Source organism: Mustela putorius, unplaced genomic scaffold (genome assembly GCF_011764305.1).
Source record: "Mustela putorius furo isolate JIRA1106 unplaced genomic scaffold, ASM1176430v1.1 tig00003937_pilon_pilon_pilon, whole genome shotgun sequence".
Taxonomy (NCBI): Eukaryota; Metazoa; Chordata; class Mammalia; order Carnivora; family Mustelidae; genus Mustela; species Mustela putorius.
The window spans coordinates 2,940,443-2,967,477 of NW_025422082.1; the positions used below are offsets into that span (position 1 = coordinate 2,940,443).

Consider the following 27,035-nt stretch of genomic DNA (forward strand, 5'->3'; position numbering starts at 1 on the left):
AAGAATCAAAACGACTGTCAAACAGACCGGTCGGGGCAGCCCCTTACAGAGAGGGCGACCCCTCCCTGCCTCACAGACTAACTTTTATAGAGCAAAGGCCATGTGGTTGGGCCTGGCCACACACAGGTGGCCAATGAGATTGTAACACACAGAGAAAGCTGCACAGTCATGCTAGGTCACACATGGGTGGCCGATTGAATTACAATTCACCCCATAGTAGCTATTTGAACTAGCCTATCACCTTAGTCAGAATTGGCACCCAAAAGACGGGGCCCACACTCCTTGGTAGCTAGGGAGACAGTGTGCGCCCTTTACTGATTGGATGTCTCCACCTGACCCAACTCATCCCTGCATTCGGGCCATTATCTCCACCTGACCTGACCTACCCTTGTATCTGGGCTTTGTTACCTTACAGTGATTGCCTGGGAAAAATCCGGATTGCTTATAGTTACAGGGTCATCCTCCCCCCTAGCCTTAGAGCCTGGCAGTGCCAAGTGGACAGAATTGAACATTATGAGAATATCATTGATAATTTAATTTTAAATACTTAAAACAGTATGATGTATGTGTGCTGTTTTTAATCAATATCCTAGGAATGGTTAATTAGCAACTGAAGTATCCTGATGGGGAATATAATCTCCAGGAGAAGTTGACTAGGTTTTGAAAGATTCTAAGCAGATGTCCACACCTTACACAGCTACGACCATCTTTATCTCCACTCAACACCGATACCATATGGATTTTTCTTTATAATGTATGAATTGGCTAGAAACACTGTACAGAGCCACCTACTCTTGCACGACAAGATATAGAAAACTAGGGGACCCTAGATACTCCCTTTGTACTGCATATTACCTTTACTTTCTGTAATGATGCTCCTGGTTTATGTTCCAAAACTGTCAGCTTCAGAACACTTTCTGAGAATTGCTATTGTGAAGATCTTCTGAATCCTCCCCCTAAGATATTGTTTTCTAGGCACAGAATGAATCTTTCATGCAAAGTTTGATCAAAGTACCTAAAAGGACAGGGAGCTGGGACTTTACTAAGGTTACAAAACAATTTGTATTGCTGTTTTTGAGCATACTTGCTACTAATAGTTGCCTGGGCAACAAAATTCTACCTACTATGTATGTTAATAGAAGATAAAATTGTAACATTGAAAGGTGGGAAGGTTGTAGAGTAGAAGAACTTAAAATGTTAACTTTAAACAAAAAATACCTTCAAAGAGTAAACGGGTATCTTGCTAGTGAGATCCCTGCTTTGTAAATCCACCTGCACCAGTACTTTTCAAACTGTATTCTGATCTGACAAGAGGAGGGTCCTTGAATGTAAGGATTAAAACAAGGTATGAGGAATCTGAGGTTTGGAAAAGCCTCTAGTGCTAGTCTATGCCGAGCATTTGCCTGTCTCTATAGCGTCAGCCGAGGTTTCTTGAACCTTGACCCCACCCACCTCCTAAAACCTGGGGTTGGCGGGGTGTATAGTTATTTGCCAAAATGTTTGGAAAAGGGTGAGAAGTCCTTATTTCTTTGGGTGAAAATACTCTGTAATTACAAAATTAACCACTAATACCTTTATATAGTTTGGAGAAAGCTTTTCTTGGTTTATAGATTCAGACATCAATAAATAATAATAGCAGGCAACATTTATTACAGGCAATCTTTTTATTGTGGTAATTTATGTACATCATCTTATTAATGTATGTACATTTCCATACACCCTATGAACGGATGCTTTTATTCCTACTTTATAAAGAAAGTGAGGCTCAGAGATAATTAGGTATTTGAAGGTAAACTCAAGCTTACCCTTGCCTATAGTCTTATATCCTCTGCCTGGGAAAGATGGGGCCAGTCGACTTCATTATGGGCAATTTTTTTTTTTTTACGAGTTTATTTGTAAGAGAGAGAGCGAGCGAGTGAGCAAGCACACACTCAAGCAGGAGGAGCAGCAGGCAGAGGGAGAAGCAGACTCCCTGCTGAGCAAGAAGCCCGATGCAGGACTCCACGTCCGGGGGGTCCTGGTATCAGGACCTGGGCCAAAGGCAGACACTTAGCCGGCTAAACTACCCTGAGCTCCCTGAGCAAATGTATTTATGGGAGTTGCCCACAGAACAGACTTCAGATGTTGGAAACATAATACTTTTCATGCTTAGGCTTAGTCCTAACTTCCAGATCCCCATCTCAAACACCCTTTTGGGGATGAAACTTCTGTAGAACGAAGCTGCTAGAAAGGGAGAGGTTCTTGTCACAGAGGAGCCAATGAGATGGATGAATCCTGTGAGTGTCACGTCATTTGGCCAATGGGGTGAGCCCCTGAAGCCCCGCGAGAGGACCGGAAATTGGCCTGGAGCATGTGGGCCTTTCGGCGTGTTGGTGCGTTAAGACCTGTGTTCTCCTGAGGGCCAGGGGACCCTGGCGACAGCTCGAGCCTGCTGTGTGGACCGAACGGAGGTTTAGAAGGCCAGGGACGGCCAGGTAGCCCCGCTGAAGGCTGTGTGGCCTTTTGCTCAATCCCGCGGTAGCGAGCAGGAGTCCTTCCGGCCCAGTACGGACCCTCCGCCCTCCAACACCCCAAACCCTACCTCCACCCTATCCCCATACCCCCCCTACCTCCACCCCACCCCCCCCACTCCCACTGTCGCCCCACCCCCACCCCACTCCATTGCCACCCCCATCCCCACCCCACCCCCACCTGGGCACGAGAGACTGGGCCCCAGGTGGGACCAGGCCAGAGGGGGGGAAGTCGTTATTTGAGGCCCAGTGTGTAGGAGAAACGCAGGACCAGGAAAAAGGTATAAAGATTGTGGCCCAAGGAGAGAGGGGACTCCTGCTGGGTCTGAGTGAACTGAAGAGCTATTTGGATGGAAGAATGGGTGGGACCCCCAGCAAAGCAATTGGTTTTGGGACTTTCCTCTGACGTGGGGGTCGAGAGTAGGATTTGCCTTTAGGGGCTTCCCTTCTGGTTAGGCCCCCAATCATAGTGCCCCAGCCTGGAGCTGGCATCTGGAGAGGTGGGGAAGGCAGGCCTGGCGCCAGGCCTTTCCCTGTTAAACATTTTAGGTAGCCAACTCTGCTAACTAATCAAAGGAGAAAAAGTCCACATTTAGGGAGGGCCTTTTGGAGGATGGGCCAGAATCCAAAGAAGTGATGTAGAGGTGAGGGAGGAGTGGAGAAGAGAGGATTCCAGAGATCTTGTAACACCCCTCAGTGTGTACCAGTTGGGCAACTGATTCTTTGGGTGATGCTAGGAAGATGTGAGCAAAGAGGCCAGGCTGACCGAAAGGAGTTTAAGCAATTAAAGGAGAGAACTATGGTGTCCTTTAGGGAAGCGAGGCATATCCTGCCATTTTTGTGTAAAAGAGAATAGTCTAGTTAAAAAAAAAAAAAAAAAAAAAAGTTTTTTTTTTTTTTTTCCCCAGATCCTGAACTGCTTCCACCTGTAATATTGATTTGGGAAATCTGTCGGTGTTGTCTTTGCAAAGATGGCATGATTTTTTGTAGCTAATGCTTAAGGCAGGTTTGCAAATGTTAAGAAGAGGTTTATTTGTCAGTTAAGGATTCTTTGGGGCTCACGAGTGGGTCAGGGCGGTGAAGGGAGCTCTTTAAAGAAGGACTCCTGAATTCTATAGGTTACAAAGTAGTTTTGAAGAGGCTTAGTGGATCTACATCCTAGAGACCTCAGTTCTTACATAATTTTAAAAAGGAGTTTTATAGAGAGGAATTGATAAAGATTCAGAGATGGAACTACAGAGATCCAAGGGGAAGATGGGAATAATTTAATGTGAACTGGATCATAAACCAAAATCATGTTCATACATAAAAAGTGTTTCCTTGCACAACAGGTGGTTAAACTTACAGGACTGAGTTCTCTGAGAGGCTGTTTGGTTAGAAAACGTATGTAACTTTGACAAGAGCTTGGCTTTTAAGGGCTTGCTGAGGGAGAGTGTTTAGAATATTCCAGGCTACAGAGACCTTTTGAAGTGAATATGATATAGGAGGTTGGTTGTATTACTGGTCTGACCTAAAGAAACCTTTTAATGCTTTGTGAGTCTGTCTTGAAGGAAGAGGAAAACAGTTGGAAATCTTTAATCTTTATAAAATGCCGGCAGGTAATTGATCAGAACAGGATTGACATCGGTATTCTCTGCAGCCTTTCAATGGATCCTGTCCGACCACCCTTCAGGGGCACTTCAGTGCACCCATCTCATTCTGTACGGATGCCAGGCTCTTGGCTGCAAGCTCCTAAACCTTTGGACTCAGCTCTGGGCAGGGCAGGACCTGTAGGCAGAGGCCATGTGTTTGGAAAGCCAGGGGAACCAAGCCCACGGAGTGGGCCAGCGCAAAGGGTAAGACCCTGTCTGGATGCACAGTAGGAGCATACAGCTTATCATCAGAGGGAATAACAGGTTTATAATAACTGTTGCAGCCCTATATGAAAAAAATTTGGGTTTTTTTTTTTTTTTGGTTCATTTGTTGGTTGGGTTGTTTGTTTTTTTCTGGGCATATATTTCAAATCCTAGAGTTGTGAGTTTAGAAAAAGTGCCTCATAAAGAATGCTAAATAGACTTGGGTATGAACCTCCATCCTCTAGCTTCTATAGATATAAATATATATATGTACATAAATGACAAGTTTGAAGATACTGCTTTTGAGTGTTTTTTTTCCTTAAGTTTGGTTCTATGGTATTAGCAGCCATTCCTGCTTCTGAGGTAATAATTATTAAGGAATTTCCTCTCAGAGGGCTCTGCCCAAATCTTAAAGAAAAAGATCCTCAACTTATGCTTCTAATGTGTGTACAACTGCATGTATTTGCATTCTTAATTTCTTAATTTTCTAATTTATAGTAATTTTAAGAATAGTATTTGTCTATAATTAAGAAATCTCAAAGAATAAAGAGTTAACAAATATAGGGAGAACCTGATAATGCAGTTATGACAGTTTTAAGTAGACAGTGTCAAATGTAATGTTCTGCAGGCAGAAGAAAAGATGACATGTTGTATTTTTTTCTTTGATGACTTGCTTGAGTCTATCGGTGGCAGCTCTAGTTGTTGTAACACCAGTAAACTTTCAAGACCGCCACAGGAAAACAGTAGCACGTTTTGTTGCAGGTTGTTTTAAAAAACCCAAACCTTAGGTTCTTTTAAATGGTCTGGTTTTTTTTTTTTTTTAAGATTTTATTTATTTATTTGACAGACAGAGATCACAAGTAGGTAGAGAGGCTAGAGAGGCAGGCAGAGAGAAAGAGGGGGAAGCAGGATTCCTGCAGAGTAGAGAACCCGATGTGGGCCTTGATCCCAGAACTCTGAGATCATGACCTGAGCCGAAGGCAGAGGTTTTCACCCACTGAGCCACCCAGGCACCCCAGTGGTCTGTTTTTTCTGAAAATTTATTAGCTAGTACACATGTTCTTTGTTACCTTGGATATATAGGAAACAAACTAGAAAAAATTACTCTGTACATCAAATCATGGACTATACTTGTATTTATGCTTAAAAACCTACAATGACATAATTACTATTAAAAGTATTTATTAAAACTACTTAAAGGGGCATCTGGGTGGCTCAGTTGTTTAAGCTCCAACTCTTGGTTTCAGCTCAGGTCGTGATCTCAGGGTTGTGAGATCGAACCCTGTGTTGGGCTCCATGCTGAGCATGGAATCTGCTTGAGATTCTCTGTCTCCATGTGCCCCTCCAACCTATAAAAAAACTACTTAAGTAATTTGTATGAGGTACTTTTATTCTTTATTATAACATGTATAACATTCAAAGATGATTTTTATTATTTACCAAGACTTTAAGAACACCATCAGTGTTTCTGGGAGTCGTCTTGTTGTTAGAAACATCTTTATTATGTCTTCTTAAATACTTCACTAAGTGTGTTACAGAATGTGTTTCACATGCAGTCATTGAAATAACACTGTTATTTCACCTTAGAAATGAAACACATTCCATATCTTAGAATAACTGTTGAAATATATTTTTGAGTAACTCTACCTATTAACTTTTTATAGGAATCTGTAGGTTTGGTCTCTATGTTCCGAGGACTGGGCCTTGAGACAGTGTCCCAGACCCCTCTGAAACGGGAAATACCTTCTTTAGGTATGTAGAAAACTAACTTGAAAAAGAAGTGTGGTAGTATGTATGTATGATTGCTTTGTTCTCAAAGACATACAATTTATCTTAAAAAAAAATTGCACTTTATAATACCTTCATCTCACAATGATAGTTGGGTTTTGGCCCTTCCATCCAGGTAGAGGCATTTTAGGTCGAGGTTTGTCTACCAGTATGGTGCGCAAGGACAAAGAAGAAACCCATCCCACTTTTCCGGATCCTTCTGTGTTGGCAACTGGGGGTAGCAAGATAGCAGAGGCCTGCGTTGGTTGGAATAGGTGGGTAAAGTTGCTTTCAAGGGTAATTGTCAGATTCAGATGCAATATCTCTCTATAAGCCCAAAGAGAAACTCTGAAAAGGGTCATATTATCTTATAAACAGTGCATGGTTTTATATTAAAGAATGGATATTTTCCAAGAATAATCAGTAGCCACTGATCCAGTCAGTCACAGGAAAAGGGTAAAAAGCAGTCCTTTGCTGGGCAGTTTATAACTCCATTTGCCCTATTATGTTAACATGGTTCTGGTGGTTCTTTAACCTGACTGATTCACTCTTCCATCTCAATTCTGCCCATGGGAATTGGCTTTGAGAGTCAGTATTAATAGCAATTAGTGAATGAGTTAAATAGGCATATTTGGATCTGGAGAGAATCCCAAGATTTGGGTCCCTTTTGCTGACTCCTTCAGGAAAAGAATGTAAACTTGGAGGAATCATTTAGATGGGGTATAGATAGTAGCATGGTTCAGAGAGTCTTGATTTGCTTCTCTTTTCAACATTTCAGAATGCTTGGAAGAGGGAATTCGGATACATCTTTCTTACCTTTGGGAAGAACAGCTGGTGGTATAGGCAGAGGAGTATACAAGGCTCCTGGTGCTCTCGGCCTGACTTCTCGGGATCCTACCCTGCTGTCATCACCACCACCTCTGCCCCAATCCTCACCACACCCTCTGGATCACTCTTTACTTGGAACTGTAGAACATAAGGAAAAGTAAGTCTGGAGTACCACCTTCTCTGCTTGATAATGATGTGGGAGGAGGCCTCCTCATAATATTGTAAACATTCTTTCTGTTGTGTCTAAAAGCCTTTGTGGGTGGTAGGTACTTCAAGGTTGTTTATTTTGTTTTTGGGGGTTTGTGCCAGTGGGGAGAATAACAAAGAGGTGGGAGAATTCCTGATGAAGTGAAACGGGGTTGATACTTTAGGTAGTATGTACCAGAGAGTAGCTTCAAATGATTTTTCATTTCCTTCTCAATTCAGACATAGCCAGTTCTTTGTCACATCAAAGATTAGGAAATCATCTAGGAAAGATATTTCAACAGTTCATCTTTTTAGTGGAACTAATTCTTGTGTTCTTAGTTAGCTGGCCTCAGTTATTCCATTGATATTACCAAGGCAGAGGGTGATCTTGCTTCTCTAGCGATTGCTACGAACTTAGTCTCTAGCCTTCAAAGCTTGTTATTGTATGACTTGTGTAAGCTAAGTGTAAGGTATTACTTGAGTCAGTGTGTTTTTTTTTTCTCTTTTTAAATTTGTGGCATGAGTTGTTTGCATTTTTGTTTTTGACATATATACATGGTTTTATTTTCCAGAGAGCTTTTTGTGAAGCAAGGCTCAAAAGGAACACCACAATCTTTGGGATTGAACCTTATCAAAATACAGTGTCATAATGAAGCAGTTTATCAATATCATGTGACTTTCAGGTATGCACACCTTTTTTTCTATGTATTCACTTTTTAGAGAAAATTAATGAAATATTTTCCCTGTGATAACTGAGTACTTTTCTCTGTGAATCCTGATGAATGTCCCTCCACAAACTCAGATCCTTGTGATAAATTAAGTTATTCGTGTTTAGGTCTATTACCATTTCAGGTTTTAACTTAGTAGGTGCCACTTTATACACCTGTAAGGCGGATTTGCTGTGAAGTTGGTGAAGCTTAAGGTCAGGGCCTTTTACTTGCATAGACCCCTTCCATAATATTTTAACCCATTTTATATGTGCAATTTTATATTCCTGTTCTTAAAGGGAAACTCCTCCCACCCCACTGGTACAAGACCCACACCCCACAAAACCTGGACCCTGCTTGCATAAGTCTCATATCATAACAATGGCTCTCCAGTGACAGTCTAGGGTGAAATTTGAGGGTGAAAAAATCAGAATAACATTAATCTTATACCTTCAATGTTTCTCATACTTCTTAAAAATTAAGAATTCATGTCAGTTTGTGTTCTCTTTTCAAATCTCAGGAAGGGAGCACTTGAGTGGTTCAGTTGTTAAGCATCCAGTTCTTGATCTCAGCTCAGGTCTTGATTTCATGGTTGTGAATTCAAGTCCTATGTTAAAATCTCAGGAGAGTCATTAGCTAGAGAATATTAGCTGGAGTTGTGAAAATGAATGAGTGTTTTGGAGTATCTGTGGAGAGAAAATAGGAAGATGGAAGACTGATTTTTGAAGCACAGGTGCTAATTGGTGTAAGAAGTAAGTGGAGTGAAGGAGAAAAGAAAGGAACAGTTATGGGAAATATCCTGAAGATAAATTATAAAGACAAAAGACAGTTCCTTTGAATGAAGAGGAGGCAGTTGATTTTGGCCTTAGAAAAAAAAGTTACTGAATTTACTGAAGAACACCCTTGCTGATTTTCTAGTAGCTTTGTTAGAGTTATGGAGAAAAAACTAGACTAAAGGAACCAAGGAGCGCACAGGCAATGGGAAATAGCCAGTGAATTGGCCACTTACATAACAAGTATATAAGAGAAATGAGAAATGGATTGATAATTCAAGAGAGTAGCAAGATTGTTTTAAAGCTGAGCACATGTGGTAGGTGAAGAGAAGGAGCTAAAAAAATAAAAGGGTGAAATTGAACCCATGAGAGGGAAGGGTAGTGGAAATGGGCCTGCTCTGGAACATAAACAGATAAGCATTAATGAAAGGGAAGAACCTTTTTCTGGAAATGGATTGACAAATGTTAATGAAGCAGAAAGGAATGTGAGTCCTCACAGGTCTCTCCATTGACTGGATGGTGGAGAAGACATGGATTCTATAAATTTCAAGATCATAGGTCTGGACCTTTGAAGCCATGATATAAAGAGCATGCCAGACCATTGAGAGGATACTGAGAAGATGTATTGTAGTGGACTGGTTATCCTATGGCTTTCCTTGTATTATGTGAAGGAAGTCCAGAGAGACAATTTAAAATACTGTGTTTAGGGCATAGCACCATTCATGTAGATGAATTTTTGGAGAAGCATTTTGAAATGTGATACTAGCATATGAAAGTTTACTTTTGGGGACAGCTGTATTGGATTACTGATTGATTTTTTAATCTTTCATCATGTACTTGAACATACTTAACCCTTTTTAGCCTTAGATTTGTTTAAACTTTATAGTTGTACAACAAGGATTTATGTTATTGATCTGAAATGGGACATTTGTACATAGTACAATGTACATAGTACAAAGTACAAATGTACTAAGTAGCTACTGAAGCTTTTCAAAGCTGTAAGATTTGTTGACAATGAATCAATAAAAAGTAGAAATTGCCACAAGTGAAAAAAAAGTTATTTTTAAAGTGTATTATTTCTGCAGCCTCTAGAGCAGGGATTGGCAGAGTATGGCTGTCCTGCAGGGCAAATCTGGCCCGCTGCCTGTTTCATAATAAAACTTTACTGGAACATAATCAGGCCCATTGGTTTTCATATTGTCCATGATGCTTTCATGCATGTGGGCCAAATTGAGTAGAGACTATATGGCCTGTAAAGACTAAAATATTTGCTATCATGCCCTTTACTGAGGAAGTTTTCTGACCTCTTGTCCAAAGTCAGGAAGAAAGTACACTGGCATGTTAAGGCAGTTGTCTTTGGGTGGTGAAAATACAGGTTTTTTCCCTGTGAGCAGGTATTGGGTTGAAATTCCTTTCATAGTCAATATAGTTGAATTTTAATATGACCACTAGATGGGGCAGTAGTTACGATTGACTGGTTCTCTACCAAACCTGAAACAGAGCAGTAGTAAAGATTGCTGGCCAATTAAGCAAATTGAAGTAAATCCTCTCTATTGTCTTCTAGCCCCAATGTGGAGTGCAAAAGCATGAGGTTTGGCATGTTGAAGGACCATCAAGCTGTCACCGGAAATGTTACTGCTTTTGATGGGTCCATTCTCTATCTGCCTATTAAACTTCAACAAGTAAGACCAAAGAGGAAATAGATTTTGGATTGAAACCTAAGAGAGTTCTGGCACTTTGAGTGGTAGAAAATCATAGACATCCTGATGTTTGAATTTTACTTAGCTATTCTTAGAGGAAAGACAGGCTTTTCCATAACAAAGAAATGTCAGACAAGGGATGCATGTGTGGCTCAGTGGGTTAAATGTCCAGGTCATGATCTTGGGGTCCTGGTCTCAAGTCCTGCATCAGGCTTTCTGCTTAGTGGGGAACCGGCTTCCCCCCCCTCTCTCTGCCTGCCTCTCTGCCTACTTATGGTCTCTCTGTCAAATAAATAAATAAAATCTTAAAAAAAAAAAAAAGAAATGTCAGACTAAAAAGACTTTCATCTGAATTCTTCAAGAAGTTTCTTCTCACATAAGAGGAGTGGTTGGAAACCTTTGACCTCAGTGACAGAGAATGGTGGAAAGGCATCTATTGCTAGTCAGTCCTCTTACCAAAATCTTTTTTTTTTTAAGATTTTATTTATTTATTTGACAGAAAGAGAGAACAACGTAGGCAGAGCAGCAGATAGAGGGTTGGGGCGAGGAGTGAGGGCAGCAGGCCCCCTTGCTGAGCAGAGAGCCCGATGTGTAGGACTCGATCCCAGGACCCTGAGATCATGACCTGAGCCAAAGGCAGAGGCTCAACCCGCTGAGCCACCCAAGTGCCCCACCAAAATCTTTTTTTAAATCCTAGTTGTTATGCTATGATTTGGGCCAGTGTGGACAGGCAAAATAAGGGGCAAGTAGAAAATATATTTCAGGGCGCCTGGGTGGCTCAGTGGGTTAAGCCGCTGCCTTCGGCTTGGGTCATGATCTCAAGGTCCTGGGATCGAGTCCCGCATCGAGCTCTCTGCTTGGCGGGGAGCCTGCTTCCTCCTCTCTCTCTCTGCCTGTCTCTCTGCCTACTTGTGATCTCTCTCTGTCAAATAAATAAATAAAATCTTTAAAAAAAAAAAAAAAAGAAAATATATTTTAGTATTTTCTAGAACACGATTGAATTAGATTAGGGCTTGGTAGTTTTTGTCTTTTTTTTTTTTTTTTTTTTAACTTGCATATACTTATTTGTTAGGTTCTTGAGCTAAAAAGTCAAAGGAAAACTGATGGCGCAGATATCAACATTAAGATTCAGTTGACAAAGATCCTGGAGCCCTGTTCCGACTTGTGCATTCCCTTCTACAATGTTGTTTTCCGTCGGTGAGGAAACAGCTTATTTTCTTTAATCTCAGTCTTATATTTGTAACAGTGCTCTTCAAGAAGCTTGGACGGTGTTATACCACACACATATAAAGATGAGTTTGGAAACATTTAATAAATAAATGGATGGTATCGAGGCTAACTTATTGAAAAGTTATGTTAAATGATTAGTAAGATTTGGGTAAAATGATTCAGGTGGCTGGTTGGGTTCCTTTGGAATCATTTGTGAACTTTAAAAGCAGATGTTTATATTGCATAATTTCATGTTGTTACTGATGGGGCTACTTAATGTGGTAGCGAGCAAAAATTTTTGCTTGAAGAATTTTTTTCCACGTCTCTTGATTTTTAGATTCACACAGCTCATAATTGTTTTTACTTTTTATAAGACCTAGATTTTCATAAAACTTACTCCTACACCACCTCTTTTTAAGTGAAACACAAAACTCGATTTCTCCTTAGAAAGGTGAAGTGCCAAGAACAGACTCTTTACAAACAGAAATTGACTCTTGCATTCTTTTTAGTTAATGGTGAGAAATAATGTAAATTGAACCTGGAAAATCAACTTGGTCACCCAGTATGTAGGACAAGCTGTTGTCAGTTGTATTTACCTCAAGCTAAACACTTCCATAATTTTTCTTTTCTTTTCTTTTCCTTTTTCTTTTGGCAACAGTATTCTGAGCCTAAATGGTGTATTGTGCAAAGGGCACCAACAATTCTGACACTTTAGGCTTCAAAAGGAAAATACAGAAAAAAAATGGAAAATACAATTCAGAGTAGTTGAGCTTGAATTTTTTTTATTCTTCTCTAGAAGACCCATTTTTGCTCTTCATTTCAGGGTAATGAAACTTTTAGATATGAAGCTTGTGGGGAGAAACTTTTATGACCCTACAAGTGCTATGGTACTACAGCAACACAGGTCAGTGGTGTTCTTTTCCTCACTTTTGAATGTTCTGGAAACAATTTTTTCATTGTGATTACCATATGTAGTACAGAAATCTCAACAGTATTTTATGATTGTAAATACAATCTATCAATTAAATCTGTTCCAAGTTTAGTTTTTTAGTAAGTTCACAAAGATGTTGCCTTACTTTGTTTCGTGGTGCTTTCTCACTATTACTGGGGAGGGGGGCGGTATTTGCTCAACCATTTCAAATGGCAGCTTGGAAGTATCTGTGGTTTTTTTAGAACCCTGAGGTAAAGCTCTCTTGTCTCTTCAGGTTGCAGATCTGGCCAGGCTATGCAGCTAGCATCCGAAGGACAGATGGAGGTCTTTTTCTCCTAGCTGATGTCTCCCATAAGGTCATTCGGAATGATTCAGTACTGGATGTCATGTGAGTGAATGATGGTATTTACTTTTAACAAGCTAACAATTTTCTGGAAAGTTCAGCAATAGCTGAATACAGATTGGCCATTGTTGTGTTTAGATTTTAAATTGTAGAACAGATTAAGAATACTAAATGTAGGGGCACCTGGTTGGCTGAGTTGTTGATAGTCTGCCTTCAGCTCGCTCACTCGCTTGTGATTCCAGGGTCCTGGGATTAAATCCCACATCTGGTGCCCTGCTCATCTGGGAGCCTGCCTCTCCCTCTTCCTCTGCTGCTCTCCCTGTTTGTGCTCTGTCGCTCTTTCTGTCAAATAAATAAATGGGATCTAAAAATAAATAAATAAAAATAAAAATACTTGGATTTATTTCTGAATATTCTATTTTGATCCATGATTAAAATCAGTGTGATACTGTTAAAACAGTGTTTTAGTTATTGTAATTTTATTAGCTTTAAATATTTGTCAAGGAATCTGTTTTCAGAATTTTCATAGTAAATGCCACCCATTTATTTTTGCATGTGATCCTTTGACTAATTTAATGAAAGTAAGAAAAAAAGTCAACTGGCATTTTATTTGGCATCAACTGGGGAGAATGTTCAGTGAATCTTCCTATTCACAAGTAAGGCATATTTTTCCATTTACTGAAATTTATTTTTATTAAAGTTTTACTTTCATTAAAGTTGTCATATTTTATTACTACGCAAAAGCTGTTGATAAGTCAATTATGTAGTATGTGTAGGATTGGTTTTGTTACCTGCACAATGGCTTATTTTGCATATAAAAATTATCTTTGGGGTGCCTGGGTAGCTCAGTGGGTTGAGACTGTGCCTTCAGCTCGGGTCATGATCCCAGGGTCCTGGGATGGAGCCCCACATCAGGCTCTCTGCTCAGCAGGAAACCTACTTCCCTTCCTTTCTCTCTGCCTTTCTCTCTGCCTACTTGTGATCTCTCTCTGCCAAATAAATAAATAAAATCTTTTAAAAAATTATCTTCATTTTCTAAGTATATAATTTTATATGTACTTAACACTAATTCAACAATGTTTTGTGGATTTCAGAGTATAGGTTTTGCAATTATTCCTAAGTATTTTATTCTCTTTGATGCATTTGTTTTTTTTTTTTTTTCGAAGATTTTATGTATTTATTTGACAGAGAGAAATCACAAGTAGATGGAGAGGCAGGCAGAGAGAGAGAGAGGGAAGCAGGCTCTCTGCTGAGCAGAGAGCCCGATGCGGGACTCGATCCCAGGACCCTGAGATCATGACCTGAGCCGAAGGCAGCGGCTTAACCCACTGAGCCACCCAGGAGCCCCTCTTTGATGCATTTGTAAATGGATTTTTTAAAATTTCATTTTTGGTTTGTTCCTTGCAAGTGTATAGAAAAACAACTGATTTTTTTTTATTATCAATCTTGTATCCTAAAGCCCCTGTGAAGTCATTTATTAGTTAAAACAATTTATTATGCTCAGTAGGAAGCCTGCTTCTCCCTTTTTGCTTGTGCTCCCTCTCTCTCTCTCTGTCTTATAAATAAATAAAAAATCTTAGGGAAAAAAAAAAGATTTCCTGTCCTAAATTCTGTGATCCTTCAATAGCATCCTTCTAAGGATCCACACAGAACCAAGTACTCCTTAAAACAGTTTGATCATGGATTCTTTGGGATTTCTATATAGGAGATCATGTCATCTGCAAATAAAGATATTTTTATTTCTTCCTTTCGAATCTGGATCTCTTTTATTTCTTTTTCTTGCTGAGTTATCCTGCTAGAACCTCTAGTACAATGTTGAATAGGAGTGGAGAAAGTGAGGGGGGAAAAAAGCCCTGGCCCCGCCCCTCCTTAATGTAGTGTTCTTGGATATTCCCTTTGTTAATAAAGACAGTTCAACCAGGAAAAAAAAAAGTGGTGAGAGTGGACATCCTTGTCCTCTTTTCCTGATATTAGGAAGAAAATATCCATCTAGTCTTTCATCAGTAAGTATATTAGCTGTGAGTTTTTTGTAGATGCCCTTTATCAGATTGAGGAAATTCCATTTTATTCCTAGTTTATTGAGTGTTCTTATCATGAAAGGGAATTGGGTTTTGATCATTTAAAAAAAACCCAAAACATCCTGCTTTTTAAATTGATTTTTCAATATTAAATCAACCTTGCATTCCTGGGATAAATCCCACTTGTTCGTGATGTATAATTTTTTTCTTTATGTTGCTGGTTTTTGGTTTGCTTATATTTTGTTGAGGATTTTTTTCCATATTCCTAAGCAGTATCTGTATTTTTCTTGTGTTACGTTTGTCTGGTGTTGATATCTGGGTAATATTGGTCTTAAAGAAAGAGTTGGAAAGTGTTTCCTTCCTCTTCTGTTTTTTGAGAGTGTTTATGAAGGATTGGAATTCATTTTCCTTTGAATGCTTGGTAGAAATTTGACAGAGAAGCCATCTGGGTTTTGGGGGTTTTTTGTGTGCAATTTTTAAGTTACTAATTCAGTGTCTGTATTGTTAGATATTTATTTAGATTTTCTATTTTTGGGTCAGTTTTGGTAATTTGTCTTTTTCTAAGAGTTTGTCCAGCTCATTTAGTTAGATAGTTTGTTGGCATACTGCCATCAGTGTTCCCTTACAGTTCTTATTTCTATGAGCCCAGTTGTAACGTCCCCTCCTTCATCCCAGATTTTAGAAACCTGAGTCTCCTTTTTTCATAGGTGGTCTAGCTAAAGGTTTGTTAGTGTTGTTGACCTTTTCAAAAAGCTAGTGTTTTAGTTTTGTTGACTGTATTTTTCTGTTATCTATTTCATTAATTTCCACTCTTAATACTCATTATTTCCTTCCTTTTGCATACTTAAGATTTAGTTTGCTTTTCTCTTTCCAGTGTCTTAAGATGGAAGGTTAGGGGAGCCTGGGTGGCTCAGTAGGTTAAAGCCTCTGCCTTCGGTTCGGGTCATGATCTCAGGGTCCTGGGATCGAGCCCCGCATCAGGCTGTCTGCTCAGCGGGGAGCCTGCTTCCTTCTCTCTCTCTGCCTGCCTCTCTGCCTGCTTGTGATCTCTGTCAAATAAATAAATAAAATCTTTAAAAAAAAAAAAGACTTCTTAAGGTGGAAGGTTAGTTTATTTGGGACATTTTTTCTTTCTAATATAGGTTTTTACAGCTATAAATTTTCCTTCAAGTAATGTTGTAGCTGTATGTTCTGGTATGTTGTGTTTTCATTTATATCTAACGGAGTATTTTCTAATTTACCTTGTGATTTCTTATTTGACCCCTTGATGATTTAAGGGAGTGTGTTCACTTTCCACATGTATGTGAGTTTCCTGAATTTTCTTCTGTTGTGATCGGAGAACTCACTTTGTATTATTTTTGTCCTTTATATTCACTGAGGTTTTATGATCCAGCATATGATACTGGAGAATGTACTGTGTACACTTTGGACACTGTGATTTTATTTTTACCTTTGCTAAGGAAAGTGCCAGAATTAGAACTATGGTACACCTTTATATTGGAAACAGAAATTCTCCCAGGGTGTTTGAGGCAGAGGCAAACCTTGGCAGAGGCAAACCTGTGACAACAAGAAGGAGAAGCACTAAAGCTGTCTAAGGATGTGTTGTTTGTGAACCATATTTCAGGTTCCAAACACAGATAGGAAGAGCCATGAGATCAGTGACCCAACTATCATTGACCCTGGAATTTGAACTAAATAAACACAGTGATCTTGTTTCACAAAATTGCCAAGACAAGAAGTGCCTTCCTAATGTTTGACCACTTGCTTTTTTACAAATTGGTCTCTGATCCAATGGACCTCCAACTGTGATGTCTCTGGAATAGATTGGCTTGGTTTAGAGAATTATCTGGCTTATGCCTCCATTTATTCCCTATAGAACACTCTCTTGTACATTTAACAGAAATAAGGAAATGCAGAACAAAGCAAAAACACGTGAAAGAAGATTTTATGCATATAGACAAATAACAACAAAAGCAAAGTAAGCAGATAAAGAGTAATCAAGTTAATAGCAAAAATACTTTTCAAATTAAATTTCTTCAAAACAAATTCTGAAGACCTCATAAAAAGACCTGGGTCCAAACAATGACTTCCAACCTGAAAGCGCATTAGATAAGCAGCTAATGCCTAATGAAACTAGTCTGAGCTCAGCTAGTTGTTGGGATTGACTCAGTGGCAGCAGATCTGAAGGACAGATTAAGCACAAGGGACCCAGTGAGTGCATCTGTGGGTATGAAACACCTAGGAGTTTTGCCAAGGAAGAGCTTCCATAGTTACTATGGTGAGACCTCCAGAAATGTCAAAGGATGATGAGACCTCTGTTCTGTCTGACATAAAGAGAAGGCTGATTGCTTATTGCAGTGAGAAGAGACTGCTGATCTTACAGAGAGTACTGGAGAGGTATGGAGTTCAGGACAGCAGTCTTGCAGAGGGGCAAGCAGCAGAAGCATGGTTGCTAAGGTAGTCTGTTGTTGATTGAGTAGTACTCCTTGTGATGCTTATTGGATTAAGTTGTTCCCGGATTGGCCAATATACAGAAACAAGGGGATGACTCTGGTTGGATAGCTTGGAAAAGTAGGTTGCTGAGGTGAGTTGATATAGATGTATTAAGCAGGTTTAAAACTGCATTTTTTTTTAAAGATTTTATTTATTTATTTGACAGACAGAGATCACAAGTAGGCAGAGAAGCAGGCAGAAAAAGAGAGAGGAGGAAGCAGGTTCCCTGCTGAGCAGAGAGCCGGATGCGGGGCTCGATCCCAGGACCTTGGGATCATGACCTGAGCCGAAGGCAGAGGCTTTAACCCACTGAGCCACCCAGGTGCCCTAAAACTGGATTTTATGGGGGCACCTGGGTGGCTTAGTTGAATAAGCATCTGCCTTTGGCGTAGGTTGTGGTCCCAGGCTCCTGGGATTGAGCCCCATGTTGGGCTCCCTGCTCAGGAGGGAGTTTGCCTCTCCCTCTCTCTCTGGACCACCCCCTGCTTATTCTCTCTTTCTCAGATGAATTTAATAAAATCTTAAGAAAACAAACCTGGATTTTATGGCTCCTTGTTACCATGGCTGCAAAACAATAGATCTTTTACAAAGTTTGTGATTTTTTAATTCCCAGGAACACATGAATGTTCACATTTTCACCTGATTTTATTGTTTAATTTCTTACATGTTAATGTTAAATTGATGAAGAATTTATTTTTTAAATGGATAGCAAGTTTTCATCCACTTTTTTAAACAAGCATTTTTTGGGGGGCACCTGCGTGGATCAGTTGTTAAGCGTCTGCCTTCAGCTCAGGTCATGTTATCAGGGGCCTAGGATCAAGCTCTGCATTGCATCGGGCTCCCTGCTCATGGGCAGGCCTGCTTCTCCCTCTCCTTTTCCTCCTGCTTATGTTCTCCCTCCTGCTTTCTCTTTCTTTCTCTAAAATAAATCAATAAAACTTTTTTTTTTTAAAGATTTTATTTATTTATTTGTCAGAGAGAGAGAGAGAGCAAGAGCGAGCACTGGCAGAGAGGCAGGCAGAGTCAGAGGGAGAAGCAGGCTCCCTGCGGAGCAAGGAGCCCGATGTGGGATTCGATCCCAGGACGCTGGGATCATGACCTGAGCCGAAGGCAGCTGCTTAACCAACTGAGCCACCCAGGCGTCCCTCAATAAAACTTTTTTTTAAAAAGATTTTATTTGTTTGACAGAGCCATAGAGCACAAGTGGGAGTGAATGGCAGAAGGAGAGAGAGAAGTAGACTCCCAGGTGAGCAGGGAGCCTGATGCAAGACCTGATCCCAGGACACTGATATCATGATCTGAGTCAAAGGCAGACACTTAAATAACTCCCAGGCTCCCCTCTTACCCTTTTTTTAATGGTCCTTTTCCCCCACTAACTTGAAATGCCACTAGTAATTAGTGGACACTCAATCCTAATCTGTATTTCAGTCTCATTGAGATCTTTTAAAATTCTGTTAATTTTTTTTCTTTTTTCAGATTTAGAAAGGCACAATTGAGAAAATAAACCTCATACATTCAAAGTATACAATTTGATGAGTTTTAGCTTACTTATATACCAATGTAATTTCACAACGAAGATAATGAGCATATCCATTGCCTGCATAAAATTTACTCATATCTCTTTCAGACTTCCTTCTACCTTTGTTTCTCTCTGTCCATCACAGGCAGCAAACCCTGTTCTGCTTTCTGCCACTAGAAATTAGTGTCCATCTTCTAGAATTCTGTATATGTAGCATCATATGGTATATACTCATTTTTTGTTGTTTGTTGTTTGGTTTGCCTTCTTTTCAGCATGATTTTTTTTATTTTAATTTTTTATTTCAATCCCAGTATAGAAGTCAAAGTGAAATAGTTGCAGTTAAGAAACATGGATTTTTATCTACTTTTTAATGTTGAATATTGTAGTAACAAGACATAGACCTATATTGTTGTCTGCTGTGTTCCTCAGTCCCTTTTTAGTTTTTTTCTTCATTGTGCTTTCTTCCTCCATGTCAGCCTCCTGCCTTTACTGATGCAAAAGACAGTGATTAAGGGAAAGGGATTTGGTGAGAGAATATTAAAAACTGTCATTAAGTGGCGCCTGGATGGCTCATTGTGTTAAGCCTCTGCCTTTGGCTCAGGTCATGATCTCAGGGTCCTGGGATGGTGCCCCACATAGGGCTCTCTGCTTGCTGGGGAGCCTCTTTCCCCCTCCCCCTCAGCCTGCCTTTCTGCCTACTTGTGCTCTCTCTCTCTGTCAAATAAATAAAATCTTAAAAACAAAACAAAACATAAACACTCAATAAGAGTTCTAAAAAGAAATTACAAGTTAAAAAGTTTGAGGGGTGCCTGGGTGGCTCAGTGGGTTAGAGACTCTGCCTTCGGCTCGGGTCATGATCCCAGGGTCCTGGGATCGAGCCCCACATTGGGCTCTCTGCTCAGTAGGGAGCCTGCTTCCTTCTCTCTCTCTGCCTGCCTCTCTGCCTACTTGTGATCTCTGTCTGTCAAATAAAAAAATAAATAAATCTTTAAAAAAATAATAATAAAAAGTGTTTGAATATGGATTCTATACTAGTGGTTGCTTTTGACTTTCACAACTACATATATATAGCTAACCTACATTTTTTTGAGACAGAGAGCACACAAGTGGTGGGAGGGAGAGGGAGAAAGAGAGAGACTTAAGCAGGGTCCATGCCCAGCACAGAGTCTGACACCAGGCTTGATCTCATGACCCTGAGATCATGACCTGAACCAAAATGAAGAGTCAGAGTCTTAACCAACTTGAGCCACTGAGGCTCCCCTGAAGTGAACTATCTTTATAGCTGTCTCTCCTCTGTATTGGACCTGCAGAGAGAAGGGCGCACCCCCACATGCATATGCATGCATATGGATGTGTGTGTGTGCACACACACACACACTGCATCTGGCATGTATCAGGCACTAAGACAATGATGGAGATGATATTTGCAAACCCACAGTTCTGTTTTCTGTGCTAGGCACAGTTCTTGGTGCTTCACGTTTATGAAGTCATTGCATTCCCTCAACTCTATGAGTTGAGGCTAGTAAGTGAAAGACACAAGATTTGAATCCAGGCATTCACCTCCAGGGTCTGTTGTCAGGGTTGAACTGCTTAAACTCTGAGATGGTTTTTCAAGTCAAGTTCTGCAGGGTACTAATTGCCCAGGATGGCAATAAATGTTCATTCAGTGAGGTTAAAAGGAAAACGGTGAGAAGAATCTGTGGTTAAATACATTGGGGGTAAATAAAGGTAAATATGTTTCTTTAGCAGTCTGAGGTGCTTATGGCTGTTGTGAGTCTCTGAATGGCTTATAACTTGCACAATGGACTCCACTTTTTTGATTGTGGAACCTTTTTCACACCTCCTCACAACCTCTCAAGGGACCAGTGTTTCTGAAGAATCTGCCCTGGATGATACTGACTCAGAAAAAAGTTCAAGCTCTGATCCTTGACTTAAAGGACATTTACATCTGGTCCCTGCCTGTCTTCAGCCTGTGCTTACCATCTTCTGTCCCTTCTCAGCCTCCTTGCCCTCCCCATCTCCCCAGATCCCCACTTATGCCCTGCATACTACTGCTGCCTCTCCCTGGAGTTTCACTCATTCCTCTGCCCTGGCGTTTCTGCTTGGCAGATTGCTCCTTCAAGCATCAGCTGCTTCTGTAAACGTTCCTTGAATCCCTGGGCATATTCAAACATGCTTTCTGCGAGTTTCCTATGTTGACTTGTTCACAGCACTGTTTAGAGGTTACTGTGAGGGTACATTTATCTGCGGTGAGTCTGTTCATCGACATCTTCAGCATCTTCAGCTGAAGTGCTGTCTAATGATAGGTATTGATAATCCCTTCCATTAGCTCAAAAGGGCAAATATAGTTTAGAGAATGTTTTGTTGTCCTTCCGTAGACTACCCTAATAATGGTAATACTAAATCATTATTTTGATGATTAAAGTACCTTATTTGAAGGCAAACTGAATGTTATTAATTTCTAGTTACTGTTTTTAATTTTACTTTTATTTGTTCACTATTTTTTGAAAGATTATTTATTTGAAAGAGAGAGAGAGCAGGGGAGAGGCAGAGAGAGCAGTAGAGGGAGAAGCGGACTCTCTGTTGAGCGGGGACTCTGACACAGGGGTCATTCCCAGGATCTGGGATCATGACCTGAGCTGAAGGCAGATGTTTAGCCGACTGAGCCACTTAGGTGCCCCTCTTTTCACTATTTTTTATTGATTTTGAGTTTTTTTGGTAGTGTTGAAAAGAGATGAGAGTCTTATCTCTTAAAAAAGACAACTGGAGCCTTCTAATGCAGTGAGCTGTGATATATCCCTGAAGCACTTTTTTTGCATCCCCCATCCTTTTCATTGTGCTCTCTGTATACAGATATGATTCAAAAGTCTTTTGTCTCTTTCCAAAGGCATGCCATGTATCAGCAGAACAAAGAAAACTTCCAGAATGAGTGCACTAAGCTTCTGGTTGGCAATATTGTTATAACCCGATACAACAATCGTACCTATCGTATTGATGACGTGGATTGGAATAAGACACCAAAAGATAGCTTCACAATGTCTGACGGGAAGGAGATCACATTCTTGGAATACTACAGGTGGAAAGAAGAGACTGGGCTTGGGCCTTTGGGTGGGTGTGGGATGTAGTCTACCATTCTGTAGCAGGATATTGAGTTCCATAGTAGCTTACACTGGGACACTTTTAAAATAATTGGATTGGTAATACACCTTAGATTAAATGAGCTTATTTGTGGGATTTCACTTGGATATGCTACCCTTACAGTTTCATTTGTTTTAGTAATTTTGGAAGTTACTTTATAAATTAATACCAGGGTTTTGAATTTTATTTCTTTTGTTGGTTTAGGTAGAAGTCTGGTTGGAAAGATTAAATTCACGTTTTAATCATTTGACTATCATTTTGCCTTTCCAGTTGTCCAAGCCTTTCAGTGTGATGCAGTTTTTTGTTTTTTGTGTTTTTTTTAAAGATTTATTTATTTGAGGGTGGGGGGAAGTGCACATGAGCAGGGGGAGAGGAGTAGGGAGAGAGAACCCCAAGTAGACTGCATAGAGCCTGTTTGGGGCTCCATCCCACAGCCCCGAGATTATGACCTGAGCTGGATGCTTAACTGGCTGAACCAGTCAGGCACTCCAACCTGATGCAGTTTCAAGCATATTTTTCCCTGGACCTTTAAGATGATTTCTCCTCCATTTCATTGCAGTGTTAACTTGAGTCTGCTTTTTCGTTATAAATATGCTATAAGGAGTTTCTGTTGGATCCTTGACAAGGGTATTATGCAAATTGCATACCCCAGTGCTGATTAAGAGACCCAGACTGTGTTGCCATAGAGCAGGGATGCTGCTTCTGAAATGTTTTCCTGCCTCTGTCCTGCTCTAGCAAAAACTATGGGATCACGATTAAGGAAGAGGACCAGCCACTGCTGATCCACAGGCCCAGTGAGAGACAGAATAACCAAGGGATGGTGAGTGGAGAGGTGTCAGATTGGCACTTCTAGCTTAAGCTCTCATCCATGGTGCTGGGAGCCGGGGAGCAGTGTTACGATGTGATTGGGAAAGACTCTGCAGGGCTGTCTCATCTAGCCAGTAGTGTTACTTCATGTGGTAGGATTTGCTTTTGATGTCTGCCTAAGGAAAACCTAATTATCCATATGAGCAAGGTAGCCTAAGGAATAAGAAGAATTTTCTGCTAAAGATTAAAACACTGGATCTATTAGGGAAGTTTTAGACAGGTAACAGGGACCAGAGACAGGGAAAGTGCCTTGACACTGACTCCTCTGTCTTAAGTGAGAAGGCTGAAGATCAGCCAGCTAAGATAAGATCTGGAGACCCCAACTGGATGGGATGTATTGCCTTAGCTTGCCTGGAGGCCCAAGAGGGAGGTTGGTTGGTTGGTTTTTTTTCCCCTAGTTTTTCCCTTTTTTTTTTTGACCATTTCAACACTTTCCCTTTTACCTAATACAGCAGACTATGTTGTGAACAATCTGTGAGTATAGTGACTGAGGAGAAAAGGTAAAATACTTGTAGTGTTTTACTGCCCTCTTTTCTGGGATTTTATGTTCCTTATTGTGCCGGTTATGTCCTTGCTGGCCCAGCTCTGGGCATGTCTTGTGGGGTCAGAGGAACAAGACCATCTTTACTGCCTTATTTTTCCTCTCCATTCTCTCCTCAAAGCTGCTAAAAGGTGAAATCCTACTGCTGCCTGAGCTTTCATTCATGACTGGAATCCCTGAGAAGATGAAGAAGGACTTCAGAGCCATGAAGGTGAGAAATGCCCGTGTTGAATGGAAGGCCTAGACCTGGGCTAGGCTTATGTCTAGGCTTATGTCCTGAATGGAGCTAGACCTGGGCAGGCTTATGTCATCACCTGAGCAGGTCTGTTTTTCCAGACTCCAGTTCTCTCTGCCAAACATGTTCCATGTCCCTTCCCACACACTGTGAAATAGCTGATCGGAGCTACCTTCTGAAAATTACTCAAAAACATACAAAAAACAGTGGAGTGCCAGATCATGAGGTAAAAGGAAACAAGTAATTCTGTTTTCACTCCCACCAATCAGATGGATGACTGTAAACTGGTCATATGATCATAAGTGAGGTTCTTTGATAGCACTGAATTTTTCTAGCATTCTTAAAAGCCTTCAGTCTATTTAAAAGGGTGGGGGAGATAATGTAGCAAGGAATAATTAACAAGTCAGAGACTGGGGTAAAAGGATAGAAGGTTATGGTGTGGGGTGTGGAGTATCCAGGAGGTGTTGGGCTGAGTCCCTGTAGGAAATAGCTGAGCAGCTCAGACATGGGCAGCAGCATGAGTCTGGCACTCAAGCACTTCACCTCCAGTCTTTCTGCAGTGCGTGGGGCTTTCCACACCTGAGCTCCTGTGTTATCTCACTCTCCCAGTGCATGTCTGTTACCCTCAGACCCTGCCTATCTCCGATGCCACAAGACTGTTTTCAGTAACATCATAAAGAGCCCGAAGTGAAGCTTAGCATTCCTGTAAGAGATGTCTTTCATGTTTACCTTTGATCCTTCTGCATTCAGCATGTAGGTCAAGGCTCCTTCTTTACAACACTCAGTCACCTAATGACTTCATGATCACAGAGCTCTCTGTACCGCCCTGCAGACAGGTGGTAATGACTGCCTCACAGGGAACAACAACTGTATAGTTCTTTGGTCCCAGAAGAATAAAGAACTCACATATGTGCTTCAGAATCTTCATATACACCTTTGGGTCTTCATTTAACGGTAACATTTAGAAAGCACAAATTATGGACCAAACACTAAGCAAAAAAATGTCTTATGATAACATTAAATATAGTAGTGGTATCACATGAAGTTTAAGATTGGATCTGGTTTTCCATTCTGTTTTGTTTGTCTCTCTGCTGGCACAGGACATTTTTCCCCCTATTTTCCCCAAATATTAAATAGATGTAATCAAGCCCCCTTTGCCCCTGTTTCATAGAATTTCTTAAGAAAAATTTTTAAAGATTTTATTCATTTGGGGGAGAGAGAGAGGGAGAGCAGGAGCAGGGAAAGGGCAAAGGAAAAGCAGACTCCCCACTGAGCAGGGGCCTCCGCGCAGGGCTGGACCCCAGATCCTGGGGTTATGACCTGAGCCGAGCCAAAGGTAGATGAACTCACTGAGCCACCCAGGTGCCCCTGAATTATTTTAGGAATTTTAAATTCAGAACGTAGTTTGAGAAAGAGGTAAGATTTAGCGGTCTCATGGGAGAAAGAAACCATAGCATTTTAAATTATTTTATGATTAATTTTTTATGATTATTTATTTATTTGAGAGGGAGGGTGAGTACGCACAAGCAAGAGAGAGGGAGAGAGAGAGTGAAAGAGAAAGAAATCACCAGGCTGGGGAGGGGCAGAGAAGCATTCCCGCTGCTGAGCAGGAAGCCCGATGTGGAACTCAGTCCCAGGATTCTGGGATGATGACCCCAGCTGAAGGCAGTTGCTTAACCGACTGAGCCACCCTATGATTAAAATTTTAACCCTGCACTTCCTTCACATTCTTGAGAGATATTTATTTTAAAATCTTTGGAGTATTTAAAAATGTCTTCCAGGGGCGCCTGGGTGGCTCAGTGGGTTAAGCCGCTGCCTTCGGCTCAGGTCATGATCTCAGAATCCTGGGATCGAGCCCCACATCGGGCTCTCTGCTCAGCAGGGAGCCTGCTTCCTCCTCTCTCTCTGCCTGCCTCTCTGCCTGCTTGTGATCTCTGTCTGTCAAATAAATAAATAAAATCTTTAAAAAAATAAATAAATAAAAAATAAAAATAAAAATAAAAAAATAAAAATGTCTTCCATTTTAGGGGTGCCTGGGTGGCTCAGTGGGTTAAAGCCTCTGCCTTCGGCTCAGGTCATGATCTCAGGGTCCTGGGATCGAGCCCCAAGTCCAGCTCTCTGCTCAGTGTGGAGCCTGCTTTCCCCTCTCTCTCTCTGCCTGCTTCTCTGCCTACTTGTGATCTCTGTCTGTCAAATAAATAAATAAAATCTTAAAAAAAAAAAAGTCTCCCATTTCAGTGGAAAGGATGTTTTCTTTTGGAAATGTTTTAGACATATTGGGGTTTAATTTCATATTGGAGAAACTAATACTTAGAAGTTATTATCTGCATTTTAAATCTATTTAGGATTTGACCCAGCAGATCAACTTGAGCCCCAAACAACACCATAATGCTCTGGAATGCTTGCTGCAGAGAATTTCAAAAAATGAAACAGCCAGCAATGAATTGACACGCTGGGGACTCTGCCTTCAGAAGGATGTACATAAGGTAAACTGGATGTAGTCAGACAGGAAACAGTGTTCATCAGTGATTTTAAGAGCGTAGTGAAAGTGGGTGATAGCTTCCTATCTGGTCTCTGTTTTGGGGTTTTGCTCTATTATATTTTGGGGGGGGTCCTAGCCACAATATTTGAATTTTCTTCTCTTAATTTGTTAGTATCTGTTAGAGATTTTTCTTCCATATTTTGCAGAGATTTGAGCTGTTAATTTTCAGTCAGATAGATAGTAAAAGGAATATTGACTTAAAATTTACCTCATTTTTGGGTGCCTGGGTGACAGTTGGTTAAGCATTTTCTGGCTCTTGTTTTGTTTTGTTTTTTAAAGATTTTGTTTAATTTGACAGAGAGAGACACAGCGAAGGAAGGAATACAAGCAGGCAGAGTAGGAGAGGGAGAAGCAGGCCTCCCTCTGAGCAGGGAGCCTGATGTGGAGCTCCAGCCCAGGACCCTGGGATCACAACTGGAGCTGAAGGCAGACGCCCAACGATTGAGCTGCCTAGGCGTCCCTAACTCTTGATTTTGGCTCAGGTCATGATCTCAAGGTTGTGAGATCGAGCCCCATGCTGGGCTCCACTCTCAGCAGGAATTCTGCTTGGCATTCTCTCTCTCCCTCTCCCTGTCTCCATCCCCATGCTCACATGCACTCTCCCACCCAGTAAAATAAAAAAATAAATCTTTATTTAAAAAAATACCTCATTTTCAGTTTTCCAATCCAAATAATTCTTAAGGTTCTGTATGTCCTTTTTTTTCCTCCAAGTTTTTTTTTTCTTTTCGAATAATTGTGATTCTTTCAATATGCTATTGACATTCTTTCTATAGGCATAGAGAGTTTTGGACTTGCACCATTCTGATATTCTTATGGCTCTTTCTGCCTGCATTTTGCCTGAGCCTCCTGTGTTGTATTTTGTGTGGCATGATCCATAGGGCAGAGGCAGTGTG

At 40.7% G+C, this 27,035-nt stretch overlaps 1 protein-coding gene across 5 annotated transcripts in view; it reads left to right on the forward strand.

Moving 5' to 3' along the window:
* Positions 1-2,319: 2,319 nt before the first annotated feature.
* Positions 2,320-27,035, forward strand: part of PIWIL2 (piwi like RNA-mediated gene silencing 2) — a 76,142-nt gene continuing 51,426 nt past the window's right edge. For 2 of the 5 annotated variants that reach the window (XM_004763297.3, XM_045069509.1), the window contains exons 1-14: positions 2,325-2,474; positions 4,109-4,345; positions 6,010-6,097; positions 6,249-6,387; positions 6,891-7,097; positions 7,699-7,809; positions 10,171-10,288; positions 11,379-11,503; positions 12,339-12,419; positions 12,721-12,834; positions 21,707-21,895; positions 22,693-22,777; positions 23,487-23,576; positions 25,946-26,086. In XM_004763297.3, coding sequence (XP_004763354.1) covers positions 4,157-4,345; positions 6,010-6,097; positions 6,249-6,387; positions 6,891-7,097; positions 7,699-7,809; positions 10,171-10,288; positions 11,379-11,503; positions 12,339-12,419; positions 12,721-12,834; positions 21,707-21,895; positions 22,693-22,777; positions 23,487-23,576; positions 25,946-26,086 — 1,677 coding nt within the window. In that variant the 5' untranslated portion in view covers positions 2,325-2,474; positions 4,109-4,156. Of the gene's footprint in view, positions 2,475-2,717; positions 2,792-4,108; positions 4,346-6,009; positions 6,098-6,248; positions 6,388-6,890; positions 7,098-7,698; positions 7,810-10,170; positions 10,289-11,378; positions 11,504-12,338; positions 12,420-12,720; positions 12,835-21,706; positions 21,896-22,692; positions 22,778-23,486; positions 23,577-25,945; positions 26,087-27,035 lie in introns of those variants that run through there. The other 3 variants (XM_004763298.3, XM_004763299.3, XM_045069510.1) reach the window with 3 other exon arrangements.